Source organism: Typopeltis vanoorti, chromosome 8 (genome assembly GCF_054136105.1).
Source record: "Typopeltis vanoorti isolate ZY-2024b chromosome 8, IOZ_Tvanoo_1.0, whole genome shotgun sequence".
Lineage (NCBI taxonomy): Eukaryota > Metazoa > Arthropoda > Arachnida > Uropygi > Thelyphonidae > Typopeltis > Typopeltis vanoorti.
This window is the reverse complement of record NC_143556.1, coordinates 72,132,278-72,155,683: the sequence shown is the minus strand read 5'-3', so window position 1 is coordinate 72,155,683 and position 23,406 is coordinate 72,132,278. Positions and strand designations below refer to the sequence as shown.

The 23,406-nt window shown below is 32.9% G+C and overlaps 1 protein-coding gene across 1 annotated transcript in view; it reads left to right on the top strand.

Annotated features, from left to right (window-relative positions):
- Positions 1 to 20,885, top strand: part of LOC150104094 (ER degradation-enhancing alpha-mannosidase-like protein 3) — a 391,801-nt gene extending 370,916 nt beyond the window's left edge. The window contains 2 exon segments of the mRNA XM_090396397.1: positions 2,205 to 2,384; positions 16,725 to 20,885. Coding sequence (XP_090252523.1) covers positions 2,205 to 2,384; positions 16,725 to 17,431 — 887 coding nt within the window. The 3' untranslated portion in view covers positions 17,432 to 20,885.
- The last annotated feature ends 2,521 nt before the right edge of the window (positions 20,886 to 23,406 follow it).

The window sequence follows — 23,406 nt, the reverse complement described above, 5'->3', positions numbered from 1 at the left end:
AATTATATGGTGTAAGTGGGACATTATATATGTCCCATTATATAATGGGAGACATTAGATACATAGATCCAAATTTAAGTTGTAAGGCAGCAGTTAGATTTGAAGCATGTACAAGAAGATGGTTTGATGTTAAATCAGGTGTGCAACAAGGATGCACATTATCTTCCATATAAATGATCCATATAAATTAAGAACTGTTGTTCTTAATTTATATGGATCACATTATGAAGAAAGTGGCATTAAACTGATATCAGAATTGGAGATATTAATCTCAGCTCTTTGTTTTACTTATTCTGTAAGTTCTTCATTCAAGATGCAGCTGTTTTCAATGTTCCTTTCTGTTTTTAACATCTTTGTCTTTTTATTCCTCATTTTCATTCCAAATTTATTACAGCAGTTATTCAGTTTAGTCAGGAAATCCTGCACACTTGCACTTGATTTATTTATGAGTATAACATCTCTTCATAAATCCAGTGTAAGTGTGCAGGATTTCCTGACTAAACTGAATAACTGCTGTAATAAATTTGGAATTAAAATTAGCAATATAAAGGCAAAGAGTGTGAAAATAGGAAGGAACACTGAAAGCATCAGCTACATCCTGAATGAAGAACCTATAGAACAAGTAAAACATTTCATCTGTTTAGGTACAATGTTTAGTGAAGACAGCAAATTAAATATGGAAATAGACAACAATTAGCTGTCAGGAAATTGCCTGAATAAATGTAAGAGGAATAAGAGAAAAATTAGTCAAATCACTAAACTAGCTGTATACACAATGTTCAAACCAATTTTAACCTATGGATCTAAGAGCTGGGTTATAAATAATACAGAATCATATTAAAAATGAGGATATTAGGAAGGAACATGATATGGTTATCATTCAGGAGTTTGTGAGCAGAGTTAACCTCAGATAGTATGGTCACTGAAACAGAATGGCAGAGGGAAATTTAGCAAAACAAATACTTTATTGTCAAAAAAAGATCCAGAGGGAAACCAAGATGTAGGTGAATTGATACAGTAAAAAGTGCCTTAGAAGACAGAAATATAAGATCTGACAATACAAGCATGTCCTGGTACTACGACACTAATTTCCAGATGTCAGTCATAGTGATTTTTTTTCCCCACTTGTAATGCATGTAATTGTTTCATAAAGTTTTTAAGTCGTCATATATATGCATAAATGGCTTAAATAAAGTATTTATTTACATCAGATATGCAAAGAAAAAAAGTTATTCTGAATTGCTTGGCTTAAGGAAACACTCCAAACAATTTGGTTGTCAGTCTCCATCATTAAAAGTTTTTCTATTTCAGTAACGAGATTGTCACATTTACAGATAACTGTAGTATTAACAGATGTACCACTTTTCATAAGAACTTTTTGTGTTTTAACTGTAATGCAAGGTAAGTTTAGCTTGCAGCCTATCTCTGTGCTTGATATACGAGTACCATTGTCACTAAATTTAATCATTTCAATATCTGATGTAATTGATTTACACATCTTTTTGTTTTCACTGGAAGCAACAGTATCCTTATGTTGAATTTTATCTGCCATTATTAAAACAAAATAATAGTAATAAACAGTTAATAATTCATAGTGAAACACCAGAACATGAGAGAGAGAGAGATGTAACAAGCAGTGATGTTGTAAACAAATAGTTCACAACAGCTGTGCAACACTTGATTCACAGGAGCATCATGTCACTAAAACCATCGCATGAGCGAATGTACTGTCATATGAGTGGTTCATCATAAGGTGCAGTGCCGTGAGGCATAATATTATGGTATTGGAGTTCTGACAGATTAATTTGGAGCAAATTGTTGTCTATTTCCTAACAACTTGCTAATGTTGTTAGGAAGTGTAATGTTATATCAGTAATGATATAAATTTTACATGTATACTTCCTTAGGGTACATATCAGGAATTTGATGATGTCTGGTAACAAGTTGCATTACTGATAAACTATTCCTGCAATCCCTATGTGTTGACAAACTCATAGGGACTGCAAAAAATTCATTGGTGTTGTATTGACCATCTCTTTCTAAACTAGTTTTAAATACCATAGTTTGTCTTCAGACAACTATTCCTATATGTCATCTTCTGATAGTGAAGTGAAGCAGTTAAACAAACATTACAGAATTAAAGAAAATTCTGCAAAGTATATACACTTTTGTGGTATTAATTGTTTTTTTTTTTTTCCCTCCAGATAACCATCCAGGTACTAGTTCCCAGTCTTCTCCAATGTTTGCTATGTCTGGAGATGGTAAAGATGATGTTAACATTCCAATGGTGTTCCTTTTTTCTGATGATGGAGGAATGCTTTTGAATGCTTTTCGTCAGCATCCTGACTTGGTTGTGTCTATAGCTGATGCTGCCACATTAACAGGTATCATTAAAACAGTTAACATATAAAACATCTTGATCAGTACAGTAAAATGAGAAGCCATCTTACATAACAAATTTTTCTTCTATATAGATAATTTCAATTTATTTTGTCATACAGGTAATTCAGGTTTGTTTGGCATTTTTCCTAGGTCTTCCTAACAAAGATGTCTACATGCTGTAAAATTTATACATATATAGATCCCATATTCAAGAGGTAGAACCTCTAAGGACATCAATATGCAAGTTGACATACTTAGAAAATTAAACATAGAAACTTACACTTTTTTGTAAAATAAATTTATTAGCTGTAAAATTTCTGCTTATGCATAATAGGCATCCTCATTACATTGATAATGGAACACAATATAAAATTACAATTAAAGAATCAATTTCAGAAAGCGCCACTCTAGCATTGATAGGACAACAAATGGTCACAAAAATTCTCAGTTATTTAAAAAAATTACAATAATATAATTATCAGGAATTTGCATAAAAATGATGTAATAATATTTCCCATAAAGGAGATAATCAAAGACCATCAGATCTGTTTAAGTTACATTGGTGTAGAAAGGTCTCACAACTCTCTCTTTATATAAGCACCCTATAAGAAATCTACTTCTATGTAAAAGTTTAGTTTTCTGCCACCAAACTCTACAGTTAGTTGAGATGGCATGTTCTGGTAGGCCTTAAAATATATAAAAAAACTAGTTGGTTTTTTTTTTTGTTTGTTTTTTTTCCTCTTCTAAAGTAAGCTGAATTCTCAATTTATTTTTGAAACGAATAGTTTTAAATTTGATGTTGAACCTTTCGATATTGCAAATATATCATCTATATATATGTGCCATACTGTAGGTTTAGGAGAAATGTCTTCAAGAAGGCTAATAATTCCTTCTTCAAGAAGAAAAATAGCCTTCAAGGTAATTTGCAAGGGTAGGAGAGATAGGATTACCCATGGTTGTTCCTTCAACTTGTTGGTTTATCTTATACACTGAAATACCAGATTGGATTACAGAGTCAAACAGTGATTATATCAGGAGAAAAATCTTGTTTAAGTAAATTAATAGTATCTGCCAAAAGAATGTTTGTGAAAAGAGATATTATATTAAGACTAAATAAAATATCTGAAGGTTTTAAATCTAGATTACAAACTTTTGTTTTAAAATCTAGGGAGTTCTTGATATGAGAAGTAGATTTTTCAGTCAGTGAAGATAATAATGTAGACAAGTATTTTGAAACTTTATGTGGTACAGTTGATATTGTTAAATTGTGAATGAAACTACGTTGTGTAATTTATTTTTTTTCATTCAAATTTAACGTTGCTTATTATGTATTAATCATGATTTGTATAAAAATTATTTATTAGTTCTTAATTTAGGATTACTATTTAAATATTTATTCTAAATTTAACCTACTATTAATTTGTTAAGTAATAATATGTGCAGAATTTATAATAACTAAAATATATATATGATGTAACGAAAAGTATTAGTATAATTAATTCTATACGTAATGAAAAAGCTGATTAAGTAGCTTAAATATTCTGTTTATTCTTATTTGTGAAAATGTAACGTTATGTAATCACTCATGTAGTTGTAGAGCATTGTATTACATTAGCGAAATGTTTGCGTTCATTTGTTGTCATGGAGACGCATGAAATAAACAAGCACGAGAGGAATAGAGCGTGACCTTCGGACTGAAAGGAGAGGAAAGATATTATATAAGAGAGAAGATTTTGAATAAGAGAGAGAGGGAGTTTTTGCGGAGCGGGAAGGAAGGTAGGATACAAGCAAAAGAAGTGGAAGAAAATTATAAGTTCTCTAGGGCAGAAATTCATGAGAATAGTGTTTAGAAATGAGCCAAAACATAGTGAATCATATACTTAGCTGCAAGTGAAGTCAGCTGTGTTGTACAGGAAAATTAATGTCGTATCCGGATAAATAAAGAACTGGACATTCAATGAAAAATTCTGATTAGTTCCAGTTAGTCTAGGATTACGTCTTAATTCTATGTTGCCCTGAGAAGAATTATATTGAAATTAACTAGTTTCAGAAAAGTAAACAAGGAAAGATATCAGTGCCTTATTGATGTGTTTTTTTTTTTTGAGTAGTGAAGCGCAATTAACAGTAGTTCAGTTAGATCGTTGGAGAATTTTATTATATGTTCTGCTAACGTAAATAAGTTAATTCATAAGTGTGCTCACAATTAATTGATGTATTGAAGATTCTATCTGGTAAGAGTAGTCATACTTGTTTGTTTGTTCTAACATTAACATGTCTTCGAAGTTCAAAGTCCGGAATAAGATTGCATGGAATATTGTCTACCTTGATTAGTGCTTCCTATGAATTTTAAACATTAAGTACAGCTGATAGATATGTGGAGACTGATTAAATAAGAAGTTTAGTTTTATTAACTTGAGTTAAGAAAGCTTGTGATTTTGAAACTGTGAATTGTATGTGAAAGTTAGAACATTGAATTGGCATGAGTGACTTAGCAAGATGTATTAAGTTGATTGTATTGTTTCATTTTAAAGCAGAATTCTTGTATTTGTTATATATATATCATATATTAAATGTTTTATTTTGTTAATCTAAATATTGTGTTTGCCTGAATTCCTTTTTATTGCACCGTTCATAAATATTCGAATCTTGCAGGAACCCCAAGTGGAATAGTAAATAATTCGGCCTAAATAAGTGAGGAGACTGCTAACTTAATTAAGAATTGATCCTACTATTTTATATAGACTAATCTAAAAAAATAGGGTGGCACAGTATAATTATAAATTTCCCTACTTTTGGATCGGTGATCAATTTGCAATTAGTTGTTATATTGATAAGAGTGACTTGAACCAAGATGGCGGATTTAGAACATAAAATGAAAATAGAACGTCACGACAATATAATCTACTAGTGGTCTAAATGGAATACCTGGTTTATGAATTTTGGGAAAGCCATATAATCTAGGCAAATGAGCATGAAAAATTTGTAGTTTTTTCCCTTGAATTCTTCTTCTCAACTAGAAATATTATCAATTAGTTTAATTGACTTGACTTGGCTAGAAGTCAAATCATATGTGAGGGACAGTAAGTAGGGAAATCATATAGCATTAAGAAAACCTTTCTAAAATATTCTTTATCATGTATGACTACTGTTTTGCCTTTGCCAATTATACTAATAAGTTGAAGGAACAGTCATGAGTAGTCCTATCTCTCCTACCCTTAAAAATGCCTACATGGAGCATTTTGAAGATAGTCTCCTTAAATATGTTTTTCCTAAACATGTATGGTACAGATATGTAGATGATGTATCTGATCAAGAACCTTCCCATTTGCAATCTGGAAAGGTTCTTCATCAGATTTAAAACTATTCGTTTCAAAAATAAATGATTCATCTGAGAATTCAGTTTGCTTTAAAAGAAGGGAAAAAACAATCATTTAGCCTTTTTAGATATTTTAATTCATTGTTAACCAGATGGTAGTTTACAATTGGTTTCTACTCCCATTTTTTAAAAAGAAACTCATACTTATTGTTACATCCATGCTAATTCTCATCATCATCCTAATCAAAAGATTGGAACTATCAAACCCTTGTTACATAATGCTGCTCATAATATTTGTTCAACTTGAAGACCTTTTACAAGAATTGAATTATATCAAATCCTTTTATATAAAATGGTTTTAATGAATCTTTTATTAAGAAAGCCTTGTACTTGAGATTTAGACAACCAGTCTCTAAATCTGAAAATATCAGTTGGATTCTAGAGTCCTAAAACCTTTTAATGTTATAGTATTCTTTCATCTGGTCAGGAAGATTTATATCTTCTCTTCTTCACCTGAAGACCAGCTTTTTCCACTCAACCTTCCAGGTGTCTACCAGATCCCATGCTCCTGTGGTTTGTCTTAACTTTGGCTAGTCTAGCATATCCACCACCATGAACCGGAACAGTCTGGCCTAGCAGAGCATGCTATCTTGAATAAACATAAAGTGCTTATATAAAGAGTTGTGAGACCTCTCTACAGTGACCTAACTAACAGATCCAATGACCTTCAGTTATCCCCTTTTGTGGGGTGTATTATTGCATCATTTTCATGCAAATTTCTGATTATTATATTATTGTAATTTTTTTAAAATAATTGAAATTTTACTGATCGTTTGTTCTATTAATGTTATAGTGGTACTTTTTGATATTGATTATTTAATTGTAGTTTTATGTTGTGTTCCATTATCAATGTACTGAGGATGCCTATGATATGTAGGTGAAAATTTTACAGGTAATAAATTTATTTCATGTCTGTTTAAGTTTCTGTGTTTAATATTTCTAAGCATATCAATGTTGTGAAGAATTGCAGCTGGTAATTGTTTGGAAATAATGTTTAGTCAGCAGAATATAACTATTACATTTCCCAAAATATTTGGAAATGTTATGGTGGATGGCTCCTTCTTGAAGAGGAGTGAGCCACCACCATGATGTGCAGTGAATGACCATAGAAAAAGCTGGCTACACAGTTTCAAATGGTGGTAGGTAGACTAAGATTGCAATTTGTTTAGCAGACCTTGATGCCAGATGCAGTCAGAAACTCTGGAAATGCCAAGAGCAGTGGCATTTTTCTCTTAACCTTTCCCTGGCACATGGTTGATATTGACTAAGATGTCAGTTATGGATCATAGTTGGTGAAATCCATACTGGTGGCTGCTGATTAACTGGGACCTGTGGTGATAAAGTTGACAATTGATTTTAGAGAGGATTGAAGTGATGGAAGTCAGTTATTTGAAGCCATTTGATTGAAGTTAGTTGTTTGAGAGTAGACTTGGTAGACTTTTATCTCCTTTTTTTTTTTTTTTTTTGGTGGGTGACCCCTTAATGTGAGGCTCTTGTTTATGGTAGAGGAGACTTCCAGTGATGGTTTTCATTCTTATTCTTTTTATATGCTTCTCTTCCATATTTGTTATTGTACTGCTCCTGAGTCTTTTATACTAATCTATCTTCCAGACCAACATCTGAGCTCCAACACCTTGCTTCCATGTGTACTACACAATGAAAGCCATGGACATCTGGAAAAGAGGATCCTGGTAGTCTCATTACTACTTTATCCCCCATTTCAGTGAAGCAAATAGTGTAGCCAGGATTAATCAGCTAGCCATGGACTTGCTGCAAAGGTCAGTGATGTTGTAGTAAGTTTCCTTCCACATGGTCCAAGGACAGGGCCCAAGACTTGCTGCACTGATGTTATGGCATCCAGGGTAGCCCTGGCATTCCGTTCCCAAGTGCAATCATTGCTTGCCAGAAGGTATATGGCTCTGTGGTGGGTGGGGAAATGTAGTACTGAAACAAACTCCCTTTGAGTATGAATAATTTTTTACCTTATATTTTATCAGGGACCTTCAACAAGCTCCAACCATGTTCAGAAACCATTTCAACACCAATAGAGAACCAAAGGAAACAGAAAACATTAGAAGCAGCATCAAATCTACCACTTTTCCTAATCTTGCATTCAACAGATGAAAGTCTACTCAAGAAAATGTTGCTCTTCTTCATTCAGAGCTGTTTGCAAGGGCTGGCATGATCTCTAAAATCAGTCAAGCAACTCTGTTCAGGAAATATTCTTATAGAAACAACAAAACACTAACACAATCAGAGCAATTCTTTGCAAAACATCTATTGGAGGAATACTAATTACGGTCACCACCACCAGACCTCATACTTTTCTAGAGGAGTAATATTGGAGTGGGACCTCCTCATTGTTCCTGATGAGATCTGCTCTGAATTGAAGGACCAAGGAGTGACATCCATAAGATGGATCGTCATATATATTATATATATAGGGATGAGTAATTAATTCCTAACAGAAATATCATCCTTACATTCAACACACCTAAACCACCAACATCTGTCAAAGCTAGTTCTCAACTGCCCAAATCCTTTGCACTGTTTAAATGTCACAAGTGTGATCATTCACAGACTGTCTATCCATCTATGCCTGATGTGGCAGTAAAGATAATAAGAACAAAGGCTGTAAGTGCAAAACACTGAAATGTCCCAGTTGTGAGAGAGAGAGAGATGCCCAGCTTACTCCCAAGCTTGTCAAAGTTGGAAGGATGAAAAGGAGGTTAAAATAACAAAAAATTAAGACTGGGCAGGGTACCCTCTGTCAGGAGGCAAAGAGGCATTTACCACAAAAGTAGCCACACACACACACATCTGGTAAACCTTATGCTGAGAAGTCAACTTGTTAAAAAAAAAAAAAAAAAAAAAAAAGGTGTCAGTCTTAATCCATATGTTGGGCTCACTTTCTCACAATGACAACATCTCTGAATGATATAATACTTGCTGCTTGGCAACTCCTATAGGTAAATATGACCTCTCCTATTGCTTCTGCCATAGTATCGCCACGTTTGGGTCTGCCTCCCACTGACGAGACCTCAATAAAGGTTGAAGCCGGTCTGGGTAGTGGCCCTTCCCTTAATGCATAGCAGTATCCATGTCCGCAAGGAGATGTACTTTGCATTATGGGAGATACTGAGACAAGGAGTGATGAGAGCTTGGTCCACCTTTGCTCGGAGTTGCCTGGTGTTGCACTACCTTACCTCAGTCCTGAAGATATTTTCGGGTGCAAACTTTGTTTGCTTACACTTGGATAAAGGATTAAACTAAATTTATTAATATATTATATATTGAGTGAGCCCATATGAAAATTGATGTGCTCACTCCTGATGACCTGCTACATGACCATTGACTAGTAAAAAAAAAAATAATGGAACGTGTACTTCAGAGAATCAAGGACATGGCTCCAGACCCATCAGTGGATGGAATGGATATCTCTGTTCCCTCACAAGATGATAAAATGATTAATATAACTGGTTCCCTAGAGGAGCAGTGCTTCCCAAACTTATGGATGTAAAGGCCCCCTTGGAAAAATTAAAATATTTCACAGTCCCCCTCGAAAAAAAATTCACAATACAGACATATATTATAATATTTATTGTATTTATATTCATGGCATACTTAGTCTTAAAACATTTTAAATTTGTTTTTAAAAGGAAGTACTGCCCTAGAGGGAGGCCAGTTTGATGACATCTTGGATATTTGTCCCAAGGAAAAAGAAATGGACACTGGATGTCCATTTTTCCAAAATGAAAAAATCCAAGGTGAATGAAAAACAAGGACTCACAGCATTTGGAAGCCAGACAGTGCCTCCAGTAATAAATAATGAAAACATTTCTACAGTAGAATTATTGTGGCTTCTATCAAAACATCAGTGACTTGAAGGTGTTCTTGCAGAGGTATAAACCAATGTCTTTTGCCTATAAGAACATACCTGATGGCTATATTTCATAAAGCTGGATATCACTGGGTTTCACTAGGACAGGTTGAAGAATGGCCATGCCATCAAAGGAGTCAGCATTCTTATGGGCAACTCTACCCTCTTCCAGCAAGTCTCACTTAATACAAAGTAGAGGCATTTGCCATCCCACTCTCAGTCATATCTCTTATAACAATATGCTGCATCTACCTACCTCTTGCTACTGATCTCACTCAGGATGACTTTGATGATGTTATATTGCAATTACTATCCTATTTCCTTTTAATGGGGGATTTAAATGAACACAGCACATTCCGAGAGGTAGTTCCCATGGAAGATTTGTGGAGCATATGCTCAATAATTTCTCTCTCTTGAACATAGTAAACACCTTCTTCCACACATATAGAAAGGCTTAGGTGTTATTAATTCATAATGCTTTAAAATATAAGGAACACCAAGGGAGATAAAAAAACAATTTATTAAACTCACTGATATTTGCTGGTTTTCTAAACAGCATCATTCCCAGGGAAGAGTTGTGGAGCATATGCTCGACAACAATCTCTTCTCTGGAATATAGTAAACACCTTTTCCATGCATATAGAAAGGCTTAGGTGTCAATGATGATTCATAATAATGCTTTATGGTATAAACAACACCATCTGGTCACAATTATAACTGATAGACACAAAGCACTAAACTATATAATTGAGGGGAAAAAATTTAAATTATAACTGACAACAGAACTAATGTCCTTATATGGTGCCTTCTATGGGTTGGATAACCATAAAGTTAATTTAGAGAAGTCAGGCTATTAGCTCTTAAAATGATAGTCTTCCAGATCTTTGATAAATTAACCAAACCACACTTGTTGAGGTTGGGAGAGTGCTTCATAGCTGATGATGATTCTAAAAATATTTTTTTCTGATGTACCCTTATAACATATGGGATGGGAATGGTTTGGCTGTGATCCTGTGTGTTGGGTGATGGAAGTGCATGCAATATTGTAGCTATTGGCTGAAAATGTATTGCAAAGTTCTCTGAGCTCAATTTCAAGGGCTGTGTCATTTGAACAAATAGTCTTGACTCTGTGAGCAAGTGTTTTGAGGATGCCATATTATTGGGAAGGATGGTGGTGTGATTGTTTATATAAAAAGTTTATATAAAAAGGAGAGACAATTTTTACTTTCTTTTTCTATGGTGATGTTTATTTTAGAGTGCTGGCTGTTAAGATGCACCAAAAATGTATTTAATGTGTCTGGACCATGAGGCCAACCAACAAATACATCAACATGATGCAGCCAAACTATTATATAAGGATATAAGTGTAGCTGTGTTGAGCAGTGCATGGTTTTCAAGATGTTCCATATAGAAGTTAACTAGAGTGGTGGGGGGGGGGGGGGGCACATAGCAATCCCATCCAGCTGTTTGTATATTTTTCCTTTCCATAGGAAATAACCTGCATACATGGTGGTGAGTGTGAATAATTCAGTGATATCAGAAGGGAAATGTGGTTTAATGAGGTTAAGGGTCTCTGTCAGAGGTACGTTAGTGAATAGTGAAGTAATATCGAAACTGACCATGATATCAGAATCTGTCAGTTACATTTTTTATTATGTTTTAAAGTGCCGAGTTTTTAATAGATGAGGGAGAGTTGCCTGTAAGGGAGGAAAGTGATTTGGATAAATGATTTGTAGGTGGGGCTGTTTATGCTGTTGACTATAGGAAGGTGGGGAGGGGGTATCAGGTTTGTGAATCTTAGGGGCCCCCATATATACCAGATGGTTTGACATAAGATTTGAGTTTTTTGGTAATTTCTTTGGGCCAAGATGTAAATTTTTTTTAATAAGTTATACACTTTTTGGAGTTGGGGGGGGGGGGAATTTTGTAGGTTTCTAGTCTGTGATCTGATAAGTCGAGGAGTCTTAAGAAAATTCATTTTTCTGTTGTAATCTGCTTGGTTCAAAATAACAATAGCTTTTCCCTTCTCAGCTTTAGTTACAATAATTTGCTTATTCCTATACAACTTTTTAAGTTGTTGAAAGATTTTTCACTTGGTTATACTATAAATTAAAGATACCAAGAAATTATATTTTGGTTTCATCTTTTATCCAAATGTAATCTATCTCTAATCCAGAGTATTTTAGTAATAAGGTGTGATGTGACACCTTTTGACTACTTGTATATGGAAACATTACTTTGGCATTACTTCAACTTTGGTATCACTTTTGGGTCTGGCTCCCACTGATGAGACCTCAATAAAGGTCGAAACGGGTCTTGGTGGACCTTCCCATAATGCATAGTTATACTTGTCCATAAGGATATGTGCTTTGCATTATAGGATACTGAGGCAATTGATGTGAAGTTACTTCATGTGCAAACTTTGTTTGCTTATTCTTTGATAAAGGATGAAACCAAGAATATAATTTCTTGGCATCTTTAATGTTTTAAGTGGTGATATTTCTTTAGGTTGAATATTATTCTTGGGAGATTTGGATTTCATTAGAATACTAGCTACATCCAAATGAATATTATTGTCCAGTGTGGATATAAGATTATAGATACCACATTCTACACTAGTCATAATTTTCAGAAATTAATACTTTTTTGGGCACTATGGCAAAGTTATGCCCACAACTAAGTGCATTGACTGTGGCTTCTGACAGTGTCTGCAGCAATAGATTCATCATTATGCGTTTTTGTCGTAGATGTAGTTGGGAACAGCTTTGCTGTTGAAGAGCACTCAGCACAGCCAAATTTAAATGTGTTAAACCAATAGTTGGCTGCTCTATGTTGATGTCTTTGTTGTTTGGCCTCATGGTACACAGATACATTTTTGGTTCATCTTAACAGCCAACACCCTAAAATAAGTGTCACCATAATAAATAATAAATGTTACCATAAAAAAAATAAAAGTAACAGTCGTCTCTCCTTTTTTTATATAAACTAGTGGCATGAGTTCCTAATGGCTCATTATCCTTCATGTAGAAAGGTATTTGCATAAACAATCACACCATCATCCCTCCCAATAATATGGCATTCTCAAAACATTTGCTTAGAGCCAAGACTATTTGTTCAAATGACACAGTCCTTGAAATTGAGCTCAGGGAACTTTGCAACACTTTTTTAGCCAATGACTACACTCCGTATAAAACAGATAAAATATTGCATGCAACCCCCCCCCCCCCCCCCATCCTTCTATAACTAACACACAGGATCACAGCCAAACATATTCCCATCTAATATGTTAAGGATACATCAGAAAATATAGTCAAAGTTCTCTGCAAATAATATCTCCATGCCACTTTCAAACCTTTTATTCAGCTAGCTAATTTCATACATTCTCCTAAAGATCATTTGCATCCTCTTGAACATCCTAGAGTATATAAAGTTCCTTGTGCCTGCAGTTTGGCCTACTTTGGACAGACTGGTAGATTAGTTAACATCTCCCTTGAAGAACACAAAATTTACATTCATGATCTGTACGGCAAGTTGGGATTAACAGATCATGCTCTGGATACCCCTTCACATAGGATCAGATGGAGGAAAACGTATTTATTACTTAGAAGTCGTTATTGGTCTTAGAGACTATTTTTAGAATCAGTATCGGCTATAAAGCACTCTACCAACCTCAGCAAGTATAATTGGATTAATTTACCAAAGCTCTGGGAGACTTCTTGTTTTTAATAACTTTAATGCATGTAAACACAAGAATAGTTTAATGATAAAGAGACCATCATCAATGAATTCTAGTGAATCTGTTTCAAACAAAAAAAACTAATGAGATTTGAATATGAAACTTCACACCATTGCACAAACTGAAAAAAAAAAAAAAATGAAGAGTGGCTGATATTGCATGCCAGTTTAATATGTCCTGATCAGTCATTAAAGCTATTTTATCAATCAGGGCAAATACTGTGAAATTGCAAAGCCATGCACAAGGTCTCATAAAAGTAGTTAAACCAAAAGAGGTAATTTTACTTTTTTTAAAAAAGAAACTGCTGAGGTGGTGATCAGAGCGAGGGAGAGATCTAAAAAGATTTAGGTTTTTGGCAGAAGTGATTTGTGCAAATGCCTGGACCATATTTTCTAATCTGAAAAAGATCAAAGTTGCACATTCAGATTTAAAATAAGTTAGATTTTTGTTAATTTTTTTTTATCTTTTTTTATTTAAATTTAATTTACAGTTTCAGTTATTTGTTTTGTAATTTACAGTTTATTTTAATTAATTCTTTCTTGAAAAAGGTCATGAAAGAATTTTTTTTATGTATTGTTTATTGGGGCATGATCTGTGTACTATATCACTACAATAGCATAATAATTACAACATAGTTTTTCCCTTATAATTTTATTGGAGGAAAAAAAAAAAACAACTGATATATATGTATATATACACTCTGCTAATTCATGGTTGTGAAATTTACTTACCACAATGTTTTTAATTTCATTTAATAATTGCTGTAAATCCCACTGCATTTCCAGTTTTACTGATTACCTAAATGTTAGGAAACTTCTCAGTGATATTACAATGTTTGTTAGTTGCAATCTTACCCAATTAGTCAGGATTCAATGCTGAAACATGTTCAATGTCTATGACTAACAACATCTCATTTTAAGGTGATCAGAATAGTAAGAACCTCCCACACACACACACACACACACACACACACACATATCTGGACTATGAAGATTGAGCCAAGCTATATGATATCCAGAAGTACAAGTATTGCGAAATATCTCCCTAACAGTATGCAATATGAAAGTTCTTGCAGATTAGCTCTGTTTGGCCTGTGTTAAATCTCAATGTGTTATAGATACATGAGCACCATTAAAAATATGCTTTTTACAATAGATTTAGGAAAGAGTTCCCTCACCCCCAATTAAATATGCTAATTATCATATCTTTTTCTTTTACTTTGAACAACTACCCCTAACAATGAGTATTTTTCTCTTTCTCTAACTGAACATTTTTCTTCTTCTCTATATACATATCTCAGCTATTTACAAGTAAATTCTGTGCTACATTCTCCAAAAGTTCAGCATCACACCAATTAAAAGCTTAGTAGCAAAGTGTAGTTCAAAAGCCAGGATATAGAACTTACAAGCATATAATAAATTTAGTTTAATCCTTTATCCAAGTGTGTGCAAACAAAGTTTGCGCCTGAAAGTATCTTCAGGACTGGGGTAAAGTGGTACAACACCGGGCAACTCCTTACAAAGGTGGAGCAAGCTACCAACACTCCTATCTCAGTATCTCCCATAATGCAAAACACATTCCTTGCAGATATGTATAATGTTATGCATTAAGGGAAGGGCCACTACCCAGACTAGTTTCGACCTTTATTGAGGTCTCTTCAGTGGGAGCCAGGCCCAAGTGGAGATACCAAGGCAGAAGCATTAGCAAGGTCATCTCCTCCTATAGGAGCTGCCAAACGGTGTGCCACCTTATTATTAAATTACTCTGGATTTAGAGAAAGATGTTAAAAGTTTATTTTTCACAGTGGTACAACGGTGTTGTACCACTGTGAAAAACCCAGTCCTGAAGATACTTTCAGGCACAAACTTTGTTTGCACACACTTGGATAAAGGATTAAACTAAATTTATTATAGTCTAACCAAGTGAAAAATAAACTTTTAACTTACAAGCATGGTTAGCAGAATGACATTACAGATGTTTCCAGTTTAATAGAACCCAAAAACTTAGGTAAAATGAGGAGTTATTCAACAAAAATGTGTTTGGTATACAGTAAACTTCATTACTTTATCTTTCTGAGAGGAAAATTACAATTTTCATTAATTAGCATCTCATTTCAAGAGAAATGAGATGCTAGTTAGTTGCTAATATAATTAACAGTATATAAATAATAAAATACAAATAATTTATCTATTTTGCTTTAATATGTTACATGATTTATTAATAGTAAAGCATCACAGCTCTGATTTTGTTCATAGTAAAACTGAATAGTTTTCATTAGAAATTTAGCAGGCATTACAATTATTCATTTGTTCTTAATTTTATTAACTATGGAAAGTGTGCAAAATATGTCTGAAGTTAGATATTTTTATACTAGACTAATAGAATCCTCACAGAAGAGTAGGAGTACATATAAGAAACTGGTTGATATATCAGAAACCAGCAATATTTGTTTCATACAATTAAAAGAATTTATAAATTATAGTATGCAATACCACAGTCTGTTATGTCTATCAGATGTATGTGCATTAGGTTTAGCAGTTTTTCACGAAGATAAACTCAAGTTGTCAAGAGAGAAAACTATTTCATTTAAAACCAGCTATCCTTGCTCTGTCTGAAAAGGCCTAATAAAAATCCTTTTTACAGAAGAAATCTCTTTCTGAGACATTTTACCAGTTAATTTCCAGGATTAACTGGTATCTTTTGTTAAGATGTTGTTTACAGGCACAAGTCTTAAAATGTATATTATATCCCTTAATCGATGCCACACAGATTATATAGATTATTAAATCTATTTCAGAGCTGGGTATAGAATATAGTCAGATCTGAAAAACTTAACCAGGTTGATAACCAAAGGAACAGAACCCTTAGTAACACTTGTTTTGAAATTATTGTTGTCTTCATTTTCTTTCTCTCTTCTTTATGAATGAGGTTGTACTTAAATGTACAAAGCAAGGCAATATTCCACAAATGTGAAATAGAATATAAACCATTATACTTGACATGCAATCCAGTTTTGACATACATATGCATAATCATTATGTGTGAATGAGAGAGAGAGAGAGAGAGTTTAGGCTAATATCAACCTGTGGGTAATCTGTATTTTATCAAGTAGCTCGGTCAGTGATGCCATCTGTGTGTGTGTGTGTGTGTGTGTGTGAGAGAGAGAGAGAGAGAGAGAGACAAATGAAATGTATTTTTAGAATAGTAAATATATTGCTCATTTGCATAGCTACAACAATGCATACACATATAATAACTTTTATTAGTATTTGTTATACATATTTATGTATCTAATATCTCTCTTCTCTTTTACTTTCTTTCTAAATAAAGCGTTTTCTTTTGTTTTCCAGGACAAACTTCTGATTCTTCTGAGAAAAATAATGCATTTATTCATGAGGCTGAAAATGCATCTGAGACAAATAATTCCCAATCTACTAATATTCCAAGTGCACACGTGGCCCCAAAGTTTACTGATGAACATGATTATGCCACAGCTCAAAAAAGAGTTTATCAGTTGCTGAGTAAGTTGCATAATTTACAGCAAATAAAAGTGGATCTTGATCAGTTACTAGCACTAACTGAAGAATTTGGTGATGGCTCCAAGCATCTTTCAAGCAGTGAAAAACGCCTGTATAAAACTGTTGCTAGAGAAACAGAATTTCAGACTGCCCTTGAGAGGTTGATAAAAAAGGAAAAAATCCTTGAAATTGATCAAGATGTTGAAATTCTTTTATCCCGATTACGTGAACTAATTCAATTATCACCACCAAATTCTAAATCCATGATTTTTTCTCATACAAAGGCATCAACAGAAGCATCATTCCATTCTCACCTATTATCTACATCTACTCCAAATCCACTTGTTAACATTCCTGCCTTTCAAAATATGCTTAAAAACTATAGATTTTGTTCCATCCATAGTGTAAATTATGTATTAAAAGGTGAAGAGACTGAGAAGAATAATTTTCTCAGGACTGACAGTAGTGTTGGTTCACTTTCAGGTACTCATTCAAGTAGTGAAGTTCCAACCATTAAATCGCCAAATGGTAAATTATGACAGCTGGACTAGCAGTATGTGGATATATTTATTTGTGAACTGCCAAAGATCACTTCCTCCTTTATTCCCTCCATCGACTTTTGCTGTCTTGGTTGCATGAAATTCATGTATAGTGCAAGCAGCAAGCAAGACTGTAGAGTATAAAGAATAATACAGAAATACTAAAAACTTTTTATAGAATACAATCTGGTATCTGATTGTAGTGTTTTGGATATCAGGTGAGCATAAAAAGTATAAAAACTGAATTTAAATGTTTAATAATAAGAGGTAGTTTTTGGTCCTCACACTTCATATTTCTTAAAAGCAAGAAAAAAAAACTGACTTGGTTATAAACAAATTGAACAATATGTGCCTTATGAAAGTTTATTTATTTATTTTTTCTTTTCAATATCTTTAGGTATGCATTTGACAGCATTTAGTAGCCACAATTTCTTTATGTGGTGAAAGTAGGCTGATGAATGAAGTGTAAGATATAAGCAAAAATTAATCATTTAAATTTCTTTTAAGTTTGGCCGTGTTAGGATTTCTGAAATTTGTATGTTCATAGGGATATATGGCTTTCAGTAGTAAATAGTTGCATATATAAGCTCAGTAGATTTAAAAAGTTGTGAATAATTTAGTGATATATAAAAATATTGTAGATACTGTGGTTTGGATAAATTATATATTTTCATATCTCTATAGTTTGCCTTAAGTTGATTTGAAATGAATAATAAAATTGTGTGAGAAAAATGCCAAAAATATTCTATTAATACTTTTCTGGGTTGTTTTATTAAGGAATGCAAAGAAAAATAAAATGCATGTTTGTGGTGCACATGTACAATACATTTGTTCAAATCTAGAATTCCAAAAACTTCAGGTGCCTAAAAAATAAGAAAATAATCCTTTAAGAAATCCAAAATCTGTGCTAAAACAAAAATAAATTATCTCTGCATAGTCCATTGTTATGACTGAGTGATGTTTAGAAGTGTAATGCAATGTCAACAAAAAAGCCTTATGGGAAGTAGTGAAAAAATGAAGAATAATTGATCTATTATATTATCTTAATTGACTAATGTAGTGCTTCCCAAAACAGGAAAGTTTCCAGATATGTCAATCTTGTGAATAATTTTCAAAAATATATATCTGTAGAAACTTACTAGATCAATATAAACAAATTAGGCATGATTCATGCCTTTTATTAGTAATTGTTCCTAATTAATTGTTCAAGATATATATTTTGCGATTCTGATAGCATTATCAGAATGTTAAAACAACGCATTACTGTTATTATTGCAAGTGTATATGTTTAAACAAAAATAATCACTTTCCACTACTATATTTATTCCTTGATAACTTGCAAAAATAGTGCCATTAAAGAGAGATTTCCTACCACTGAGTAGTAATTACACAACATGTGTGTTACTGAATGGAAATAATTTTTTACAATTCTGCATACCTTTATTACAACTGTCAGAAAGCAAGAATATCTTACTTTCTGTGATGATAATTTTAAAGTAATTAAAATGATGGTAATACACCATCTAATAATTTATTCCTTCATTTATGACCATTAAGTTTAGGAAAATTTCTCTTTAGTGATGCTATTTACTGAAATTATCAAGAAATGAATGCAGTGACAGGCCTATATTTATTTTGGTGACTTGTTTGTGCTTTAAGACTCATTGTCTTTTTTTTTTCTGTGTGTGTGTCTTTTTCATTTACATAGATGAATAGTCACTGAACATCCAGTCAAAAATCTAATTAAAAGACCATAAGTAAAGTAATTGCATTCATCAACTGCTTAAATTTCTAATATCATAAGAGCCAGTGAAGAGAGACTAGCAGGGTTAACGGTACTCAATACATTTATTAAAACACCTTAGGAATTCTCTAAACAAATATAAGAATATAAATAATGGTAAAATGTATAATTATATCCTATAAATCCTCTGTTTTTTTATTCTCCAAAGGAGTAGACAGAGCCTCCTTTAGCCCTAACTAACTTTTGGGAATTGGTTAGGGCTAAATCACAGTAGCTCAGCTGGACCCATGTTACTGATGGGTTTTTTTAAGACATCAGGGCGAGATTTTACAGAACAGCTACTGTCTTCTTATAATCCTAAAGTGGTTGTCTGAAATAATGTAAGTTTTACTATCAATATTTTTGACTTAGCATTCAACCCAGATATTTTAGGACAAAACACTACTTACATCAAAAATCATATAACTTAGGGAAATGGCTGAAAAAGGACCTAAAAAAAAGTTCCTCTGTTTGGGAACTAGAATCTAACTTATAACATTATTTCTCCTGGTAGTCTAGTAGTGTTACAGAACAAAAACATTTCTTCAGAACCAGGTACTTCATACAATTATATTTTAAAATTACGAAGAAAATAAAAGATACCTGATTAAGATAAGAATTCTTGCAGGAGCAATTAAGGGGGAGGAAGCAAATAGTGAAAATCTAAAATATTACTCAAGTAATTCGATTTGTATATTACTTTGCAGTAATAAACTATAACACACTTTAAAAGCCTAAAGGAATTATATATATTGCATTTTCATAATAAATTGCAATATAATAATAATGGGGGTTGAGTACTAACATTTTAACTGCCATTTTTTATTTTCTTTTAAATGTAAAGATGGTCTCAGGCAAGAAACTTAAAAACAATTCATGTTAAAAAAACTGCTTTTTTTATTATTTTTTATTTTTATTTTTTTTAGTCGCAAACAAGTCTTTTGTGCAATTATGACATTACATCTCTGATATATAAATCAGTCATAAATCCAAATTAGAAACTATAAAGTTTCAGATTCTGAACTTTGTACTGTACATGTGAAAAGATTAATATATATATGTATATGTATATATATATATTCTTGGATTTGATGATCTTATTTGGTTATAGTAGTTAACGTTTAAAAATTAACATGATTCTGTCTTTATAATTTATATTCTTTTGAGGATGATGCACTGTGAAAATATACCGAAAAGTTTGTGGAATGACATGATTTATAATATTTGCTGCAATCCCCCCCCCCCCTAAAAAAAAGTAATTTAAAATTAAATAAATCTGGAGGGAAGGTACAGGGAGGTATTTTATAGCTTAGTAATTTTCCTCAGTAACATGTAAAAAATTAAAAAAAAAATATTCAAGAAAATACTACCTTTATACAATGGAAAGGTGGTGGGTAGCAAAGAGTTGTCTTAGCATCACACACACACATACACATGCATGTTCTCTAAATGTTATTTCACTTGGGCTTCGAGATCTGGTGCATTTTACTATCAAGTTGTGTTTTGCAATTCTTCATCATATAAACTCACAGCTTCCAAATATAAGTATTTGTCGTAGGTCAGATTTCAATTGAGAAGGCTCTTTCTTGTTTTCTTCCCTCCTGCATTGCTGCACTTTTGGTGAAGTAATGCAATTATAATTTTCAGTCCTGTTCTGTTTTACACACACACACACACACACACACATATATATATATATATATATATATATATATATATATATATATATATATATATATATATATATATATATATATAGACTCTGCAGCCTTTTGAAACCAAATCAGACAGAGTAGGGTGGTTAATCCTTATTCCCATAGTTTCCTGTGTTTGTATGATATATGTGTATTCTTCTGGCCTGTTTTTGGGAGAAAAAACCTGCCGCTTTTAAATGAAAAGAGTTGATAAAGGTTCTTTTTGAAGAATCCTTATCAATGGAATAGATGGGATTTGAACCAAGGTCTTACTACTCAAAGGGCATTGAAACCTGTTTAAGAGTATGTTTAAAAATAAACTTTGCTTTTTTAAACACTTTGCTTTGATGATCTTGTCACCAGTGATGGATAGCTTTATTTTGCCTCCTTATTTATCCATGCAACTCTGGGTAAAACGTATATTACATGAAACCTTAACAGTTATACTGGTTTGTGGATTGCTTCAGCTTTTTTTTGTAGAAATTTTAGTCTCATGGTAAAGCTTATTATCATCAACTGCTGTCTTGAAGCTGTTCATTTAAGAATGTGAGATTACTCAGATTATTGTTCCTAAACCTCTATTTGAAGACAGAAAGATTTAATACTTCAATACTCATATAACTAGTAATCTGAGAATAAATAATTATCATCATAGAATTGGCTGATTTGATCAGCCCTCATAACTGATGTTATTCCACAAACCCTTTGATTTTTCTTTCTTATTATCATTATTCTCAAGTTTAGTAAATAAAGAAAACTGTTTGGATTAGCATGCAGATTTTATCTATTACATTTTTGAAAATGCTCAGGTTTTTTTATTATAATCCTTATTTTCATCAGTTATGTATTAGTTTATATTAAACCTTGAATCTGCATCTTATCATTATTGATGAGTTTAAAGCATATAATTTTTAAGTCATAACACAACTTCTGTTTTTAATGTGGATATTTGAATATGAAAAGAACACTTTCCTATTAATCTCAAATGTTTCTCAGAACTACATGTACATGCAGAAAGCACTGAGCAGTTAATATTACTATTCACTTAATGTAATGAACATATCAGAACTAAATTTCTCCTAGAAACTGATATGCTTCAAGCTGAACATTCATAATGATGTGCTGTTTTGTATTTCTTCAACACAGATGAATTTTTACTGATACTGTTTGAAGTCAATATAAGAGACATGTTTAGCATAGATGTTCTAACCACTCAGTTTTCCTTAGTGCAAACCATTTCATATGAAATGGTTTGCACTAAGGAAATTTATCACAATACTGTGCTGCTACAGATTACTTTTATAATTGGAAAGAAAGTATTTGAGACGAGAGAGAGAGAGAGAGAGGATTATTTCAACAATTACAGTTAAACACTAGTCAGTGCTTGTGCACATGTATATGCTCATCTCTCCAACCCTCTCCCTTTCTATTTAATGCTCAGTGTAAAACATTGCTTTTTTCTTTCTTTTGGTATTTACATATACTTGATATTTCATTTTGATCTAAGTATTAAACTTCAGAATCAAATAAAAGTAAAATGTAGATTTTGTTTAAAACTCATTAAAAAAAGCAGACACATTTTTGGTATCTTGACTTCAGCTGTATTGTCCACCTTCCATATATATACATGCTTTTAATTATTAAATTATTCTTCAGTGAGTATTATTTTTATGTTACTGTATTGTAATTAAAAGTTAATAATGCAATGTTTGCTTTTGTGCTGATTTAAATTACAAGATAGCCCAAAAGTAAGGAAATATATTTGAAATTAAATAAACCAAAATAAAAACAATTATATTTCTCAATACTTTATATATCCAAGGAAAAATACTTAAAGAAAAAGAATTCTCATTGTCATATTTTATTTATATGATAGAGTAAATTAAACACTAATTAAAAAAAAAATACAAAAATAATAGCATTACTAATAAGTATATATATAATACAAAGTACTGTATTTTCCGGTGTATAAGACGCACCCAAGAAATTTAATACAATTTTCTGGAAAAAACCTAAACTTTAAAGTATGATTTTAAAAAAAATGGATAAAATAATAGGTAATTTTTAATAATAAACTAACCTTTCAGAAACCTGCAAAACCCATGTCACTGTCATCTGACTCTTCTCTGTCATCATTAATTTCTTCTCTTTCTTCTTCATCATCATTTTCATATAAGAAATGATCTTCACTTCCATCAAGGGCATTACTAATTCCACATTTCAAGAAAGATTTAACAATAGTTTGTTCATTCTTTTTCGACCAAGATGTCTTAACCCACTCGCACACTTGAGAGATTGATGGCCATTTCAGGGCACCCTTTGGTGTTAGCTGATGTACACCGGCATTGGGGGGGGGGGGGGTGGGGGGGGGGGGGGGTGGGGGGGGGGGGGGGTGGGGGGGGGGGGGGGTGGGGGGGGGGGGGGGTGGGGGGGGGGGGGGGTGGGGGGGGGGGGGGGTGGGGGGGGGGGGGGGTGGGGGGGGGGGGGGGTGGGGGGGG